The 18,965-nt window shown below is 35.4% G+C and overlaps 1 protein-coding gene across 6 annotated transcripts in view; it reads right to left on the bottom strand.

Moving 5' to 3' along the window:
* TBC1D19 (TBC1 domain family member 19) overlaps window positions 1–18,965 on the bottom strand; it is an 81,069-nt gene that overhangs the window by 52,328 nt on the left and 9,776 nt on the right. For 2 of the 6 annotated variants that reach the window (XM_016218227.2, XM_016218226.2), the window contains exons 2-8: window positions 15,372–15,444; window positions 14,381–14,426; window positions 11,653–11,728; window positions 5,634–5,708; window positions 4,440–4,503; window positions 3,290–3,336; window positions 639–749 (exon numbers count right to left, since the gene is read on the bottom strand). In XM_016218227.2, the coding sequence (XP_016073713.1) occupies window positions 639–749; window positions 3,290–3,336; window positions 4,440–4,503; window positions 5,634–5,708; window positions 11,653–11,728; window positions 14,381–14,426; window positions 15,372–15,444 (492 nt within the window). Of the gene's footprint in view, window positions 1–638; window positions 750–3,289; window positions 3,337–4,439; window positions 4,504–5,633; window positions 5,709–11,652; window positions 11,729–12,598; window positions 13,402–14,380; window positions 14,427–15,367; window positions 15,445–18,965 lie in introns of those variants that run through there. The other 4 variants (XM_016218231.2, XM_016218228.2, XM_016218235.2 and 1 more) reach the window with 4 other exon arrangements.

Here is an 18,965-nt window from a genome sequence, read left to right on the forward strand (position 1 = left end):
TCTAATCACCAACACTGTCTCTACACGCAGCAAATAGTTTAAGAGGTCAAATCAGCTATAAGACTTATAACAACAAAATAGCAGCTATTTTATACACTCCTCCCCAAAACACACACACACACACACACACACACACACACACACACACACACACACACACTAATAACTGGCCCACTACCCAGTGACAACCACTTTCAGTTTTTTTTCTGGTACATATCTCCATATTTCGAGTAACAAGTGTATGCTGCCTATTTTTAATTTACCAGTTTCAGATATCTACTGGGGGTTTTTTAATGGTACATGAGGATTTTTAGCTCATGTACTTCTCTCCATTATTTCAATATAATTATATATAAATTCTTGATTAAATCTATATTAATAGTTTGCATCATTATATCTTTAAATGTTATTCACTGCTGAGCCACATAATATGCTATAAATGTGTTTCCTTTCTTATACTTTTCTTATTCAGTTCATAATTAATTTATTTTTTTACTTACAGAATTTTCTCTAATCATTTACCTCTTACTATACCCTTTAACAACTCTGAAAAGATCCTCCTCAATATAATTTTGCATGTGGTCAAAACTGCAAGATCATCTATACTTTTTGTGTTTTTCTTGTAGGCCTCTACTTACCAATTCGGGGATGTCTTTTACTTTCAGAGGAACTTGGATTAAACCCAAATGAGTCCTGAAACTAAGAGAATCACCATTTTCATAATTTGGGTTGCGAAGATTAATTAATACCTTTAAAAACAAATCCAACAAAATTGATTAGTTTTTTTGGGGGAATGTTTTATAGAATGTTTACACTTATAAAAATGGAAATGATATTCTTGGTGTATCACCACAAAATTTAAACTATTTGGGGTTATGCATATACTTCAATAACATTTTAAAATACTGTAAAATTGTACTAAAATGTTACAGAACCATAAAAGATGTTTTTCATTCGGATGGCTTAATACTCTAACCGATGATCCACCATTTAAACTAAAAATTTAAGATTTAATGATAAAGGAAACTTTTTGATGGTAAGAAAAAATAAAAATTGTTTGATTATAATAATTTACCAGGGAAGGTGATAGAAGAATAAAAATTGCTTGATTGTAATATTTACCAGGGAAAATTTTAGAACCAACTCTAAGCCTTTTAAAAGCAAATACTGACAATGTTTTTAGCATGACACTGAGGTAATATTGGAGGGTATCGCCTCTAAACCAAACCCACATGGAAAAACAACAGAAATTTCAGAAGCCAAGCTAACAAGAAAGACAATTTATATACTTTTCAAAATTAACCAAAGTTCATAGAAATTTGCATATCATTTAATCTAGGAATCTAACTTCTAGGAGTATAGTTGTGGAAATAATTTAAAATGTTTGCAAAAATAGTGCAGAAAGAATATTAATGAAGTGTTTATAATGGAAAAACATATAACAACTTAAGACACCCATGAGAGGGAATCACTTAAATAAATAATGATCGATTCACAAAAAAATTACAGTGTAATAAGTAATGTAGGTAACATGAAAAAAATGTTCACAATATATGTTTTTAAAAATTATAATTATAGTGTTTATTGCTGTATGATGGTATTTATGAGTCATTTTTGTTTAAAATTTTCTTCTTATGTATGTTTTCTTATTTTTCTATCAATTAACATTCATTTGGGGGAAAGGATAATGATAATTCTTTTTTTTTTTTTAAATATATCTTTATTGATTTCAGAGAGAGGGAAGGAGAGGAAGAGAGAGAGACAGAAACATCAATGATGAGAGAGTCACCAATCAAGCCCGCAACCCGGGTATGTGCCCTGGCCGGGAATCGAACCCCGAATGCCTGGATCCTAGGTCAACGCTCAACCGCTGAGCCACGCCCGGCCGGGCAAGAATAAAAATAATTCTAAAAAATATTTTAAAGTTGAAACTCTTGAGGGAATGAAACCATCAGGAATACAGTGAAGGAGATTATGATGACAGAAACACTATCATATCAGAGGAAGGCATTAATGAACTGATAACTAATGGCTGATAAAATGGAATGTGCTATAATACTAAAAGTTTCATAAAATTGAAACACTAAATTGAAACTGAAACTATCAAAGGTATTTGTTTAAAAAAAAAGATTTAGCAAAGAATCAACAGTGTTAAATATAGACTAATAGAGAACAGCATGATTTTATCCTAATTATACAAATACTGCATGGGAAACTCACAAATACAGACTAGGAAAAAAGGATCTATAAAAACTACATTGGAAACTCACAAACAAAGACTAGAAAAAGAATCTTTGAATACAGGGGTAACAGGAAAGAGAAAATATTAGAAATGCACAAACTATAACTAAGGAAATAATTATAGAAAATGTTTATTAAAGAAGAATCTCAGCACGGATAATAAAAGCATCAAATCAGCAACAGTTCCTAAGGAAACGGAATGTCTGACTATTAGGAGCAAACATAGTTAAAGATAACTATATATAAATTACATGAAATTTTAGCCCTCAGTGCCAGAAAAAGAAAGCTCGAAAGCTTTAATAAGCTAAGAGGAATATGCCATCACTATAAAGGCAGTTTCTGACCAACCTAACTTCTCTTTAAAGCTAAAAGGAAACTATTTAGAACTCCAAAAGGCCTGAAAAAAATTCTAACAATGTTTAATGCTGGCAAACTGGTATCAGAGACAACAGGTTCAGAAAAGAGATAAAATTAAAATGTGAAAGATTCATTCATTCACTCATTCATTCAACAACTATTTATTGAGCAAGTATATGCTAAGCATTGTTCTACCTGTTGGAGACACAGAGCAGTTAAAGATAGGATTAACTTGCAGCTGATTATCTATACATGCCCACCACCAGGGATACCTGAGAGTCTGGTCAAGATGGGGCAGAATGTACCAACCTGTCATCTGTAATGTGCCATTTAATGGCCCCTGTGTTCACACTGTTTATTGCCTGGACTACTTTCTAGAGAACAAGGAGGTATTGAATAAAAACGGAAAAGATTCCCTGAGCACCTATATGTGCCAGCAGCAGGCCACATGATTTATAGTTACTATTTTTAAACAAAAATCTTCCTAATTGACTTACTTGCCTCTAATTTTTCTACATTCCAATGTATTTTTCAAGAGCAATTTCCAAACACAGATCTGATCATGTCACTCCACTGCTCCACTGGCTCAGGAGCTGTTTACATGGTGATTCCTATGACTGGAGATATTCTTGTATCATTTCTTTCACATTTCCCCTCATTAACATACATACATGCAACCAACAGAACTTACCTCAAGAAAATCTTTAGGTGCATAAACCGGTCGGAAAAGGCTTAAATCTAGAATTAAGATGGCAGATTAAAAAAAAAATTTCAGTTAACATATTACACAAATGTTTATTAATAATAAATGTTAACGACTCTTGTATATGTTGCTGTGCAGCTATATTACTTCAAACATTAGTGGAGTATTGTTTGCCGTACATTGTATTAAGTATTGGGAACACAAAAATAAAAAGATAGTCCCTCCCCCTTGACAGCCTAGATGACAATTTCTGAAAGAAACTGAGAGTCTCTCTTTTATAAATTTGTAATAGATTATTTATAACTGAAAAAACAATGTCAATATAAAAGTCCTGAACTTCTGTAAAGCACTGCTTCCTATGTTACAGCATTTAGCACTTATTTCTTGCCCAGTCCCCCACAATTATTTTTAAGGAGTAGTGAGCGATTATGTACATGTCTACTTATGCAATTATATATATCTGTTTATCTCAGTAAATTATATATAGTTGTCACTCATTATATGTTTATAAAATTGACTCCATTTTAAAAAGTATTTATTTATTTATTTGTTTCTTTATCTTTATTGTTGAAAATATTACAGATGTCCCCTTTTGATCCCCATTGATCCCCTCCGCCCCGCATCCACCCCATCCCCAGGCCTTCCCCAGACCAGTGTCTGTGTCCATGGGTTATGCTTATAAACATGTAAGTTCTTTGATTAATCTCTCCCCGCCCATTCCTTCCCCCTAAATATTAAAATGATTCAAAAATAAGTTCTTAGAAACATTTTAGAAGTCTTAAAACTTTTCACCATTTAACCTATCTTTAACATCTCAACAGAATTGAAGCTGGAAAAATATTTACCTTAACTATGAGTCTAAGAAATCTATGAATGATTTAATTTACTCTTTTATCAAAATATTTTCAAATGGCTGCTTTAAAAAGAGGATAAGTGATTAAAATGGCCTCAAAATAATAGAGAACACTGACCAAAGTTAGAAATTTTCAAACTGCCAAGCATACAAAACAGATGACAGTAAATTAGTGGGAAGGGAGTACTGTTATCTGTCCAAAAGTACTATTAATATTATTCTGGACCCACAATTAAGATGGCAATTTTTCCCACTACCACATTTTGAAAAAAGTTCTTCATATACCTGGTTCATCAGTTCCCATTTCATTCCATTTATTGAGAAGTTCTTTCTGTTCTCCAACTGGCCTCTAAAAAAGGCAATTTAAAAATTGGTTTCATTTTGTGAAGTTTAGCAATGCAGCTGAAAAATAAGAATCAATAACTTACATGAAAGTTTAAATAAGCTACTATAACATAAGAAAAAGTAATTTCATTACACATAAACTTTTCTGGAATGACAAATTATTATTATTTAACTATTGTATCTAGTTTCAATGGCTCAGCTAATGAGTCCAAGAAAAGAAAGTAAATAATCTGTACTGGCCAGTCAATTTCACACAACAAAACTGCTCCTCAGCCACATACTACACCTCTTACCCCATCCAGCAATCTCATAAATACATCGCAAAGGGGGCTGGCCAAGAGACTGTAGCATCACCTTCCCATATGAAACACAACATATTACACAATACTACATATTTCAACAGTTTTTAATATAAATTCATCTGTTTTAACACCGTCCTTCTGGTGTCTTCAGTGACTTGTCCTTGGATATTATCCAAAGTGCATCCACTGCATTCTGTTCAGCAGCAGGGACTCAACAGCAGGTAGGGAGAGAAAGTGAACAGAAACTCGTCCTTTCCTATTGTGAGCAGTGTTAAAGAATCCAGAACATTCCTCAAGGAGAGAACATTCCTCTTCTCTCCTTTTTCATCTCTCCCCCTTCAAAGCCCGGACTGACAGATAAATGTTGAGTATTAGATCGAAGTAAAGCTAATACCATTCAATCTAAATAGTTTTGCAGAGAGAACAAATTGTTCTTTTCATTGATGATATTAATACTGAAAGATGGCACCATATTGGCTATCACAAGATGATAGTATGTCTGAACTCCATCTCTAATTCGAAAATATGGCTATTGTGCTAATTTTAGCCAAAAAGTAATGAGTCTACATGTAAATGAAATCTTTAAAGTACACCCATAACCTTTATAGCCAAATTTCTAAGTAATCTATACTGTAGATTCTATACTTTATTTCTGTTTATTCTCAAGTTATAGGTTTATTACAAAAAGCATTACAGTATACATAATAGAAATCTATACAGAACACATCTACATAATTAGTCTTCTTTAGGCTTTTTTCAAAACAAACTGATATACATTAAAAAAAGATAAATCTTCCTAAGTTATAACTTCATGATACTTCCTAGGGCTTACCTTTCGTGCCAATGGGATACTCAGTTCAGTGCACATACTATTTAAACTCTTCAAAATTCTTTTTTCCCAACTTCCCTGAAACATAAAGAACAATCTATTATTGATTCCGGTTAACAATACTGAAACTGATTTTAAAAAACTGGTAAAAAAAAATTAAAGATATTATGCACTATATAGAAATGGCGAGGTTGGTTAGTCATACATTAGTTCAGTCAACAAATATTGATTACTGCCTACTACCCTTAGTGCTATGAATTAAGCCATAAATTACAGAAAGTTTCAGTACTCATAGAACTGACATTCTAGTGGAGGATGGGAATGCGGAGAGATAAAAAATCAATGTCATATAGTGATACGCATTATAAGAAAAAATAGCAGATAATAAAAAGGTAAATTAAATTTTAGCATTTTATAAATGATTAATACTCAGGAATAGTGTGAATGACCTGGTAAAAAGTAAAATTTTACAGAAATCATTATATTGTCATTTTTCCAAACATGACTTTTCGCCCCTAAATACTTTAGTTTAAATGTTCTAAGAATAAGAACCTTCTACATAACCACAAAACCACTATCACACCTAAAAAATTAATGATAATATTTCATATCATCTAATATTTAGTCCATGTTCAAAATTTTCCAGTTGCCCCCAAAATGTCTTTTGTAGTTTTTAAAAAATCCATGTATTACATTTAAAAATTCATGCATTACATTACATGTGATTGTTATGTTTCTTTCAATGTAGCTTAGTCTAGAGACTCTGTCATTTTTTTCCATGATATTGATTTTTTTGAGGAGGCCAAGAGAGTTATATTTGAGAATGTGTCACAATCTGGATTTGCCTTACTGCTTTTCACAGTATTGATTACCCAATTCTCTATCCCCTACATTTCTTATAAACTTGAAATAAGGTAATTTAATAGTCATAGATTGATTATTGATATATATCATATTTTAGTAAACTATTCTTTTTAATGCCAAGATAAAATATCATACTTTTTTTACTTTATACTAAAATATGCCTAAAGGCTACTTCTGATTTACTGAAACCAAAATAAAATAATACCAAAGTTCCAAAATTTAGACCAAGTGAGAAAAGGAGAGAACTATATATTACATTATTCAAAAAGGACAGTTATAACCAGTTAGTAAAAGTAGAATAATATCTCCTTTATGTAGTTTAAGACGTAAAGTCCTTTGAACAGTGACATAATGATAATCGTCATTCAAGCACTGATAGCTGTTACTATAGCTATCATTACACACAGCTTCTTCTCTAACACACATTTAAATCCCTTGCTCTCTTCACCTGGAATATACTCTCCATGCTCTACTTCGGTCCCCAGCATACTTATTCCCACTTTATCTGGATAAATCTTACTCACCTTTCAGGTCCTCACCTCTACTAGGCCTTCTCTTACCGGGTCCCCCCGCCAGTGGGCATTAGGTGCCTATTGCTCCACTCCCTCACTCTCACGGCACGTTATCACACGTTATCCAGCACATAACAGATGCTCAATAACTGAACAGATTTCTACTCTAAGTAATGTAAGCATAAAGCCCACTAAAATCTCAAACATAAGGCCATTCAAAATAGAATAACACTTCTGGAATGACACCTTAACAAGATATTCTAAAACATATTTGTAAATTCATCCTTTAAAAATTTATTTTGGCAAAAACATCTTTATTTAGGTGTTTTCTATAAAGTACAATTTTCAATTATTAATCATAGTTCTAAATAAATATCCCACTATACCAAATATTTCAATTTATATTTATCACTAGATGTCAGATATACAGAGAAAATAGTTTTAAGTTACACAGAAAAGAAATCAAACATCAGGAGAAAGTATTTTGAATGAAAAAAGTTTAGGAAAGAGATGTATGTAATTTACATGGTTTACATATATTGTTTTATTAATCCTGTGACATATGTCTCATTACCTTCATTTTGTTAATAAGGAAACTTTTAGAAAGAATGCAGGAGAATAGAATGAAAAAAATATTAGGAATGAAGCAATGATATAAAGAACATAATAAACTGATGAACAAAATAGATCCAGTGACATAGAAGCATGGAACAGGCTGACGAATTCCAGAGGGAAGGTGTGGGGGGCGGGTGGGAGAGATTAACCAAAGAATTTATATGCATAAATGCATAACCCATGGACACAGACAACAGTGGGGTGAAGGCCTGGAGGAGGAGATGGGGTGGGGTGAAGGGGGTCAATGGGGTAAAAAAAGGGACTTCTGTAATACTTTCAACAATAAAGAAAAATTTCTTAAAAAGAATGAAGCAATGTTGAACAAATCTTTATCCACTTATTTTTTTCTGGACTCCACAACTAAAGCAGAATCTTAGAAATAACCCAGAAGAGAAGAAAAAACATGACTGAAAAGTGAAGGGAGGCCCGGCTGGTGTGGCTCAGTGGTTGAGCGCTGACCCATGAAACAAGAGGTCACGGGTAGATTCCCCATAAAGGCACATGCCCGGGTTGTGGGCTCAACCCCCAACAGGTGGCGTGTAGGAGGCAGCAGATTGATGTTTCTCTCTCATCAATGTTTCTATCCCTCTATCCCTCTCCCTTCTCTCTTTAAAATAAATAAAAACATACAAAAACTTTTTTAAAATTGAAGAGAAGAAAGAGGAAAAGTATGTTCAATTTTTTAAAAATGGGATTTTTGTGGCTAGAACAGGAAAAAATGAGGTATAGTAGCTGGGTTCTCAAATAATAAAAAGACAATGATCCAACAACTATTTACCAGGTATCTATTAAACACATGCTAGTAAAGATGAATAAAATGGAATCCCTGTCCCCAGAAACATATCACTTCTGTGCTGGGGGGTGGGGCGGGTAAGACACATTCACATATAATATGGGACAGGTTCAAAAAGTGTCAAAGGGCTGTATCAGTCCCTATGTCATAACCACAGAAAGAACACAAAAGAACGAGCAGACAGAGGAAGCCAGATATACCAAAACTTCTAGTTGTACTAGAACACACACCACTTCCTTTAAAATCCTAAAAATAATGAAAGAAAAGTCCTCCTAGTGGTTCGTCGTCTTCTCCAGCCCCCGTTCCATATTTATGACACAATGACAAGGTTGGCAAGGCTTTTTCAAGCTACCCCTTGCAAGAACTTCAGTCAAATGGTTAGAGAAGTCATTTCCATAGACATCAGAAACAGAAAGAGAATTTCCTGACAGCAAGGGGAGTCCAAGATGGAGAAAGTGGCTGCTTATCAGGTGGGTCATCCTTCAGGTTCCCTCAAGGACTCTAATCTCAATTTGGTGGTATTTACTCATTCCTTTGTTCACTCACTGACTAACATATATTGAATGCTTTCTATATGCCATGCACAATACTAGGACCAGTGGATAAATGTTAGAAGGAGCCTATGACTGTTTACTGTAAGAAAGAAACTCGGCAAGTGGAATGACTTAACCAAAATGGCTTAAGTCAGTGACATTGTGATTTCCCTGTCTCCAGGAGTACTTGAGCAAAAGGAGATAAACTCCAGGGGTTAGACTGGATAAACCTGAAGGTCCACTTTAGCTCCAGTTTTATAGATAATTTTTCTCAGGTTCTATTTGTAGAAGTGACCAAATAAGCCCTAAGTCTCAAAAGGAAATGCTCAAAAGAGAAATCATAGTTATGTGTATGCTATTATTTAAACAAAAATTTCAATATACACTTAGCACCCAAAAAGAGTGGAAGTAGCAAATAAGTTCTTGAAAAATGACAGTGTACTAATACCCTCCCCCAAAAGTAAGTGATGTTTTCTACCCAAAGGCTTATAAAATAAGTAAAACTTTAAAATGTTACTTAGAAGGAAAATGAACAGCCTTTTACATTTGAAATGTTTAAATAGGAAGACATTACCTTTTGCCCAAACTCATATCCTCGCCAAATGAAATTACTGTTGCCTTCAAATCAGTTTCCCTAATAATTGGGATGTATGATATTAACAAAGGATTTCAATAGTTTTATAAATAAGGTAATTTCTAAGCCATGAGAGGCAAAGATTTATAAAAGAATCACAATTGTATAGAAATCTTTAAATGGGTATTTGCTATCACCTTGCTACATTTTTATAACAATGGAAATAAATAAGAAGTCTTTAAAAACTGTATAACAAATATATGGTATGTAAAAAAAACCTTTAAGTTATAAAATTAAAAAGCTATTTTCTTCACTCTGACAAAAAATAAAGTAAAACAAAATAAACATAACTCAGCTACCTAATGGGAAAAGATTTTAGTAATTCTTCTTTGATTACAAATGTAATACATTTATTTAAGATAATTTGGAAAACAGAATATGTGAACAATAAAATAACTAAACATCCACAAATTTCCATCAGCCAAAAGTAACCACTATTAACATTTCATTCTCTTCTTTCATTTTTTTCTACGTACATAAGTATATATATGTATGAGATGTATATGTGTATGCATATACACACTCATGTACATAGTTAAAGTGGAAATATATTGTTACATATTTTGATTCTTCCATTTAAGATTACATTGAATGCACTTTCTTATTTCGTAATATTTCTTTGAAAATGATATTTTTGATGCCTGTGTAACACTGTCTTTTGGAAATGCCATGTTATATTTCAGCAAGCCCTATTGCTATTCTTTAGATTCTTCTAATTTTTTTACTCTTATCATGAACACAAATTTCTATGTTTCTCTGATTCTTTCCTTCAGATAAGGTTCTAGATGTATAATTATACTAGGAAAAGGGGTATAAGTATTTTTCAGGAGGGAACATTTTCTTTTTTGTTGCTGTTGTTCATTCAATTCATTCATCATTTTAAGTAACATCTGCTGAGCATCTACTATGGGCCAGTCACTGTGCCAGATGCTGGAGATACAGCTGTAAAAAGAGAGACACTGATCCTGTTTCACAGAGACTACAGAATCTAGGTAGCAATACAAACAACCCAAGTATTGTGGTAGGAAGTACAGGGTGCTTCCCATGTGGAAGACTGGAGAAAAGGACCTGAGAATCTGAGATCTGGGGATCAGAGAGCCTTCCAAAAGAAACTACCATCTAACCTGATACCTGAAGAATGTGCGTAAGTTGGCCAAAAATACGTGGGATTTGTGGGGAGACAGTTTCAGGTACAAGCAACCTCATGAGCAATGGTTCTGCTGGAACAACTGAGAGAGATCAAGGGGGGTTAGACAGAGAGAATGTATATGTGTGTGGAAGTGGGGAGGGGAGTGGCAGGATGCGGAGGGACAGTGTGAGAAGGTAAGCGATGAGACTTGAACTGTAATCTCTAGATACCTCAGTATTTCTTATCTGCAAGATAGTTTTCAAAACTATATTATTTCATGGTGCTCAATATAGCATTTGTAAAGAAACGTGGTTTAAAATTAAATATCACTCTTAAATCCTGGCAGGAAGGTGGACCTGGCTGACCAGAGGCAAAGGATAGTTTAGAGTTAGGGACACATGACAGGAGTTATTTTATTAACAGATTTTTACAGTTTTTCTGTTTAAATTATTTTATTTTTATTATTTTAAAGTTATTTTTAGTTGTTTTCAGACCATTTTAGATTTCAGGTTCACTTGAGTTCCACAACAGAACACAATTAGTACATAACAGCCTGCTGTGAGAACAAATATATTTCACATACACTATCAGCAACACTGGCTTCAAAAGCCAAAATTTTAAGGGGAGAGTGTGTCAGTTCATTCCCATTTCATTCCTTTAATATCACAGAGCAGGAGGAATTTCTATCATATTTTAAATTTCAGATGGCATGGGATATAATATTTTTTTCTACTCAACATTTTCAGGATTGCTTTAAATAGGTGTGATCCTTGGTTACTGAAAGTAAAAAGGAAGAGTATGTAAATACTATTCACATCACTTCATTGGTGCTTACCTAGTTTTTCATACAGTGAGTAATGTATACTCCTGACACCAAGAAGGATCTTGCACTCTGAGTTATATAACCTGGCATGGAAAAATAAAAAGTAAACAGTAGCCAACCTGTGCTTTCCTCATGTACACCAAAGGTTCCTTAAGATGTTCAGGAGGTGCTGCAGGATGACTAGGTAAAGGAAACCTAGGGACAAAAAGAGGCAGCTAAATATTGTACAATACTCTTGATAATTAACTAATTCTCTCGGTTAAAAATTACTTACCTCTATAGCCCATGTTATGAATGAAACAGAATGCTTATTAGCAGTATATGTGTTGACATAAGATGCAACAGCCTAACAAAACTTTAATTCTTACCCTACCAGTACTGTAGCTTAGATTAGCAATTTAATTACTTGTCAAATTGCATAATAATCTGAATTCATAAATTGAGGTAATTTAAAAATTATTTGGCTCTGTAAATGCTTATGAAAACTGTCATAACTGTTCAATTTAACACAAAAATATAACATTTAGAGGAATTTTTTAAGTTGAAAAAAATCCATTGACTTACTAACATATAAACTCTTTCCTTTCCCCCAGTTTCCTTTTCCATATGATTACACATGTTTACGCAGTTGAAATGATAATGTAAATATCTATTGGAATAGCCTTGTTTTAATATATAATACATAAATTCACAAATTTAATAAAATTTTTAAGTTTTAATGCCTTATGAATTCTTTCTGCTTTCTAAGTAACTTTCCATTTATATTCAGAATGTACTGATTTTATTAAGAAAACACTTATTTATTCAGCAAGTGTTTGAGCCGTTCTAGGTACTAAGCAAATGGTGGCAATGAAGACAACATCCCTGTTCTCATATACCTGACGTTCTAGTAAAGACAGTCAAAAATTACAAAAGCAAATAAGTACATAGGATAATACCAGATAGTAATAAGTGTCATGAGAAAATGAGAGCAGGGAAATGAGATGGAAATGATTCGGAAGGATAAGAAAGGCTTGAGGGGAGCTAATATTTGAATTGAGACATGAGTGAGAAACAGCCGCCTACCATAAAAGATCTGGGTGAAGACTACTGCTGGCAAAGGGAAAGCAAGCATGAGACCCTGGGGTGGAAACATCTGGAATGCTTAAAATCAGAAAAAGCCAGAGTGGTTGGAATATAATGATCGAGGCACAAAGTGACATGAGATCACACAGAAGGTAATGGGGAAACATGATAGTTCAGCATTTACTCCAACCTCTTTCACAAAAAACATATAACTCCTATTGAAGTTAGTTATACGACCTGTACCTACAGCAAAGGAACCATGTTCCAATAATCAAGAACCATACACTGAATTCTCAAAAAATTCCTCATCCAAAGTGGGGCATAGGCACGTGAAGGGTTAATGACATACCAAGCTACTTGTACCTATGCCAGAACCTAAGTGTAAGAGGCTCAAATGCTCATAACAAACATTTCTAGAATAGAAAAAAAGGAGCCTATCCGATGGAATTTAAAGGCAGTTTCACTTACTGATTACTTCTAGCTAGCTGTTTTTCCCACTAAAATTACATTCCATGTACCTAAAGAAATCACCTTTCACAAAGGAAAAAATGATAATCTCTAGATACCTCAGTTTTCTTATATGCAAGATAGTTTTAAAAACTATACTATTTCCTGGTGCTCAATATATCATTTGTAAAGGGACATGTGGTTTAGAATTAAATATCACTCTAACATCCTTCCATTTTAATAGTAATTACAGTATTTCTAAATTTAATAAAACTTAGAAATTTAGGATTGAAATTGAGCACACTTACTGAGGAGAGAGCTCTGTCAGACAGGAACAACATACAGAAAGCTGTGCACTGTTCTTGACCCCTTCCTCTTCCTGTCCCCTAAGTCCCCCCAAATACTTCTCAGCTTCTTCTGCCCCACTGACACTATCTTCGGGAACCAGCATCTCTGGTCTGCATTCATCCATCAGATTCCCAGCCAGTGTCCCCTTCTCCTACGCTATTTTCAACCTCTTTGCCAGTCTGCCTGGCGGTTAGCTGGGAGCAATGTCTTCCTTCCTCACCAGTGACTGCAATCCCAGAGTCCAGCAGAATGCCTGGCGCATACTGGACAACCAGTACATTGCTGAATGAACAGAATGCAAACATGATCATGTCACTACTCTGCTTAAAATTCTAAACTGACACCCAAATGCTATTAGGATCCAGTCTACAAAGCCTTGAGCACGAAGCACATTCCTGCCTATGTAGCCAACTAGAATCATCCTTGACCACGCCCCTTTCCCCTGTACCATCGGGTCATGAAATATTCAGTAAACTATAAAAGCTAATGTTCTAGATCTACATTTTTTGTAATGACAAATAGCTCTATATACCTCAACGGATGCTGAGGGCAAGTCCACATAAACAAAAAGTTAATTTTTTTGTTTGATGTTCTTAAAAATACCAATTTTGCAAAAAAAAAGTTAATTATGTTTACAAGGGTCGCATATAAACAGAAAAAGGGTAATATCCAAAATGGCAACAATAAAAAGAATGTTGGTAAGCTTCAGTTTTCTGAACTACTAACTTAGGAGAAATACCTTATTCCTTAACTACACTGAATAAAGAAATTTTTAATGTAAAACTTTTGGTGATATAAAAACTCCACCTAGTCATTATTATTTCTCAGGAAAAAAATCATAATTTTTAAAAGCATTACCTAATTTTAAATGCTCTATGAATACTAATGGGAAATAACACAATGAGTATATATAGCAATACTGTATTCAGTACTTACAAAGTAAATATAGCTAAACATAGTATTTCAACAGAGGTAGGAAAAACTCACACACTCAGTTCACTATACACAGCATTCTGAAGTTTCTTCTCCCAACCTGTTTTTTAAAAATAAAATATATACATATATTAGTTTCAAAAGCAACTATACATTACAATTAAATTTGTGTCACTGGAACTGTAGCATCACACTCACTTGTGAAAGAACTTATCAACTGCCAATTGCTGTGTAAAGTATTATAAAGGATTTAGTTCCTTTGCATTCACTCTATCCCTTGGCAAACACTCAGTAGCCAAGTTGTCAATGTTATATTATTTAAGTAAAACTATTGTACCATTTTTTCAAGATGGGAGGAAAAGTTCCTTCTTCTATCATTAAGTTGCTCAACAAATGCTGAAATCTTTAGCTAGTGTACTACGAGCGCTATGAGGACTGTTCCAAGAGAAGGGCAAGAAAGAGCCGGGCACTTGGCAAACATAGACCACAAGTAATCAGTTACAGTGAACTAGTCAGCAAACCTCTGAACAACAGGAGTGGATTATTATAAGGGACCACCAGTCAGACCAGTTATGTTGGCTGCTAACTACTTGAACTTTTCTGGGTAAGTAAACTAACATCTCAGTTTCCAAGTGCAAAGGTTAGAAGAGGGAACTTCTCTTCTTGTTCTAAAAAGAAGTGGGATTTTCTTTTGTTCACTGAAAGGGTAGAAAAGAGGAGGGAAAAGAACTGTAGAAGGAAAAAAGCCACATACACAAAAAGAAAAGACAAGTTGCTTAACTAGGGAGATGTATTTTGATGAGGAAGGTAAACAGTATTTAAAACCAATTCATGTAAAGCACTCATTCCCCCGGTGCCCCTAAATTTTTACAGCATTTTATTGGAATGTCTAAAAGTTCTAATTCTTCCAAAATAGAAACCTACCCAGCCACTGTTTCACAAGTTTCAATGAGTAATTAGATGGCTGGGGACAAAATATTCCCTTGAAATAAAGTATTTCCTTATTTTGCCTTAAAGAATTAGGGAAAAAAAGCAACTTACAAACCTGATGTTTTAAGGAATCTCTTAATATCTTCTTTTAGTGATTCAAGTTTAATCTCAGGTCTCTGAAGACTGGCCTAATTTTAGAAAAAAGAAAAAGTCAGAGGTCAAAAGTAAATCATTTGGGTTGATGTTTAATGCTAATGAAAATTTTAAAAAGGAGTGTCCCAATGTACAAACTATTTAAAAACTCCCCTTTGAGGTCAGAGCACCTGAGAATTCACAGACAAACTCAAAAGAGAGAGGACTTGTTCACCTACTTAAAAGAGGGGATCTGTGATAGTACGCTGTAGTCTACCCAAAATGTAAAAACTTGTAGCTTATAAATATTTAACATCATCTAGGGTTTTTATCTTTTTTTAATCCTCACCTGAGGATATGTTTTTATTGCTTTGGGGGGTGAGGAGGGGGGGAGGGAGGGAGGGAGGGAGGGAGGGAGGGAGGGAGGGAGGGAGGGAGGGAGGGAGGGAGGGAGGAGAGAGAGAGAGAAACATTAATGTGAAAGAGAAACGTCAACTGGCTGCCTCCCATACATGCCCCAACTGGGAACTGAATCCATAACCCAGGAATGCGCCCTGCCTGGGAATCAAACCCGCAACATTTCTGGTGTATAGGACGATGCTCCAACCTACTGAGCTACCTGGCCAGGTCTAGGGTTTCTATCTTTATCAATATTTAACACATCTATTCTTCTAGTAGAAGAAATACTCAGGTTTCAAAAGTTCATTCTCTTAATATTATACCCAACATATAGAGCATCCACACCCAATGACCAAGATCCCGGCTGCATCCATAAAGTGGATTTTTGAATAGTATCTTCCTCTTTGGATTGCTGCTCATGTGAACCTGCATTTGTTGTACATATTTATGGAAAATACATAAAACTACTAGTTCACAAATGCTTGTTAGGGTCTCTTTCATCCTCAAGTGCAAGCTTTTTATTCTACTGCTATTTCATACCGTAATCTTTACTGGAAATAGTAATTTCTCCAACTTATAAGGGCTTCATTATTTACAATGTGTTGATCTCTCGTCGCTTAGCTCTCTCTATCAAATTCTAGAAGCCCATCTCTTAAGAAGGCATTTCTCTGAGAGTATCTCACAAGCATTTGAAACCTCAGAGTGAAAACACTGATGTGATCTCCCGCTTACTCCCCTGCCTCTTCTCTTCTGTTTTTAACTCTCATACACGCAGTAACTATCCACCGGCTGTTCCAAGTCAAAACTTCAGTTATTCTCAACTCCACTAACTCATCTAGGAATCAACCCAATTCTGAAAAGATGGCATTGGTAGCAGTAAGTTGGTTGTTGTTTTTTTAAATTTCCCTGATTTCCATATAAAAACAGACCAAGCAACCAGATAGCAAAACCAAAGTCCCATGGAAACCAATTTGGTGATAAGAAATCCCCCCAAAGCTAAAATACAAACAGCTGGGCAAACCAACAGACACAAGATTTACAGTGTAAGGTACTAGCATCTGTGCAGGGGAAGCAGGGGAAGCAGCGGGGTGTCTGGTGTATGTAAAAACAGGAGAGCTCCAAAACAGCCTGCAAGTGATCACTAGAATACACGATAAGCCAGTTTCAGAGCAGGGGCTGGGACTGCGAGGGTTGCTCTAATCCAATAGAGCAGATGAGGTCTGAGGAGACCAGAGCTGCCTAGCACCTATGAATTCTTGAAACTGACCAACCAGGGCACCCTTCCCAGACAAGGCCACATTGAGGAGGAGATACTGATAATGTAATAAAAATTGAGGATGACAGGGAACCAACTTATTACCTTGAAAACTGGCAAATAAAGGAAAAGTCCTTTATCCTGCCTTTCCTATGGGAATTGTACCACTGGGTAACCAAATAGTAGATAAGAGGAAACATCTCTTTATAAAAGAATTCCAGCTGATAACTAGAACAGATACGATATCATTAGAATATCACCATTTTGCAACCCCCAATGAATTACTAACTCTAGACACTGAGCAGAAACAGCTATTAACACTGCAAACAACACATCAAGCAGACATGATGTGCTTCTCAACTGAAAAAACACTTGCGGCTATCAGTGGCCACCTGCGTCTGCTCAAGCCTCTGGGCCCAGCTGTCAACTTACAAGTCATGCAAAGGACAGAGGAACACGTGACGCTTCACCATGGGAGTGCAATCAGAGCAACCCAGGGTGTGGGAAATTGTAGAGGCCAAAAGGCCCAGTTCCTTGGCTGATAAATTATAAAGAAATAGACGGGAAGGAGAGGAAACCTGTAGATTTAAAGACTTTAAAAGGCACATCAAAAAAACTCTCGAACTGGCAAGACCAAGTTAGAGTGTCTCTATACATTTGGTTAATAAAACTAACAAGAAATGCAGGACAGTGATTACCAAAATCAGGTTGTGGGGGGAGGGGGTGGGATTGGGATGGGGCTAACGAAAGGGTTTCTGGTGTGGATGGCAACGCTTCACTTTCTTACCAGGGTGGCTTTTACAAGGTCGTTCATCCTATAATATTTCATTATATTATAGACTTGTGCAGTTTCCATTGTGTTTTATTTTATGGGTCAAAAAAGAAAAATATTTCCTCCAATCTATTCCTTCTCTCCACTCTGAAGCACCACCCTTAAGTCATCATTTCTCCCCTGGATCATTGCAACAGCTCTGAACTGGACATACTGCCACCTCCTTTAAATTGCAACTACCAACTATCCCCACCCTCACACCCCCTTATTCTACCTTTTCTTCTTTCTTAGCATTTATTACCTCCTGATACACTGTGTGATTACTTTACTTACTATGTTTATTGGCATATTGTCTACCTCACTACACTAGAAGTGGTAAGCTCCACTGGGCAGCTATCCTGGTCTACTTGTTCACTGCTGTATCCTAAGTGCCTAGAATAGTTACTTTCACAAGTAGGTGCTCAATAAAAGCTTATCAAATAAATGAACCAGTTACTCCCTTTTTCAGTCCATCCTGCAGTGTTTTCTTCCTAAAACACAATTCTTTCCTGGCTATGCATCTCCACAGCATACACAAGAACCCTAAACTTCAGCAGGGCAGGCACACTTGGCCCTTCACTATGTGTACCAACTTATCTCTCCAAGTTCATCAGCTGCCCCTCCAACGAGCTAACAGCATCCTCTCTTTTCTCACACCTCCTCCCTATGCACACCTGCTCTTTAGTCACAGTGCACTATATTCCACGATTCTCCAACTGGCAAACATGTCAAGGGTTCCAGGCTTTGGTTTATGTTGTTCCTCAGAGGCAAGTGCTCCCTCACACCTTAGCAAAGACCTCCTAGCTCGCACGACGTCCCTCAAACATTACCTGCTTTCCCCACTCCTCCCACCCTCGCCTGCAAAAATATCCACTCTGTTCCTGGCTATAGCACTTATCAGATTATACTGTGATTCTCAGCTCACCTATCTATCTTTCTGACTGTTAAATTCAAGGGCAAAGACCATGCCTTCTTCATTTCTGCATCCCAAGTATCAACTTGGCTTTAACTGTTACCTGACAAAATTATATTGACCAAACCATGTTATATCCTTCTTATAAATTTCCCCACAAATAAACAAGGAATGCTGTTTCCTTTCAGTACATTTATAC

This window comes from Miniopterus natalensis, chromosome 1, assembly GCF_054644295.1.
Source record: "Miniopterus natalensis isolate mMinNat1 chromosome 1, mMinNat1.hap1, whole genome shotgun sequence".
In the NCBI taxonomy this organism is placed as follows: Eukaryota; Metazoa; Chordata; class Mammalia; order Chiroptera; family Miniopteridae; genus Miniopterus; species Miniopterus natalensis.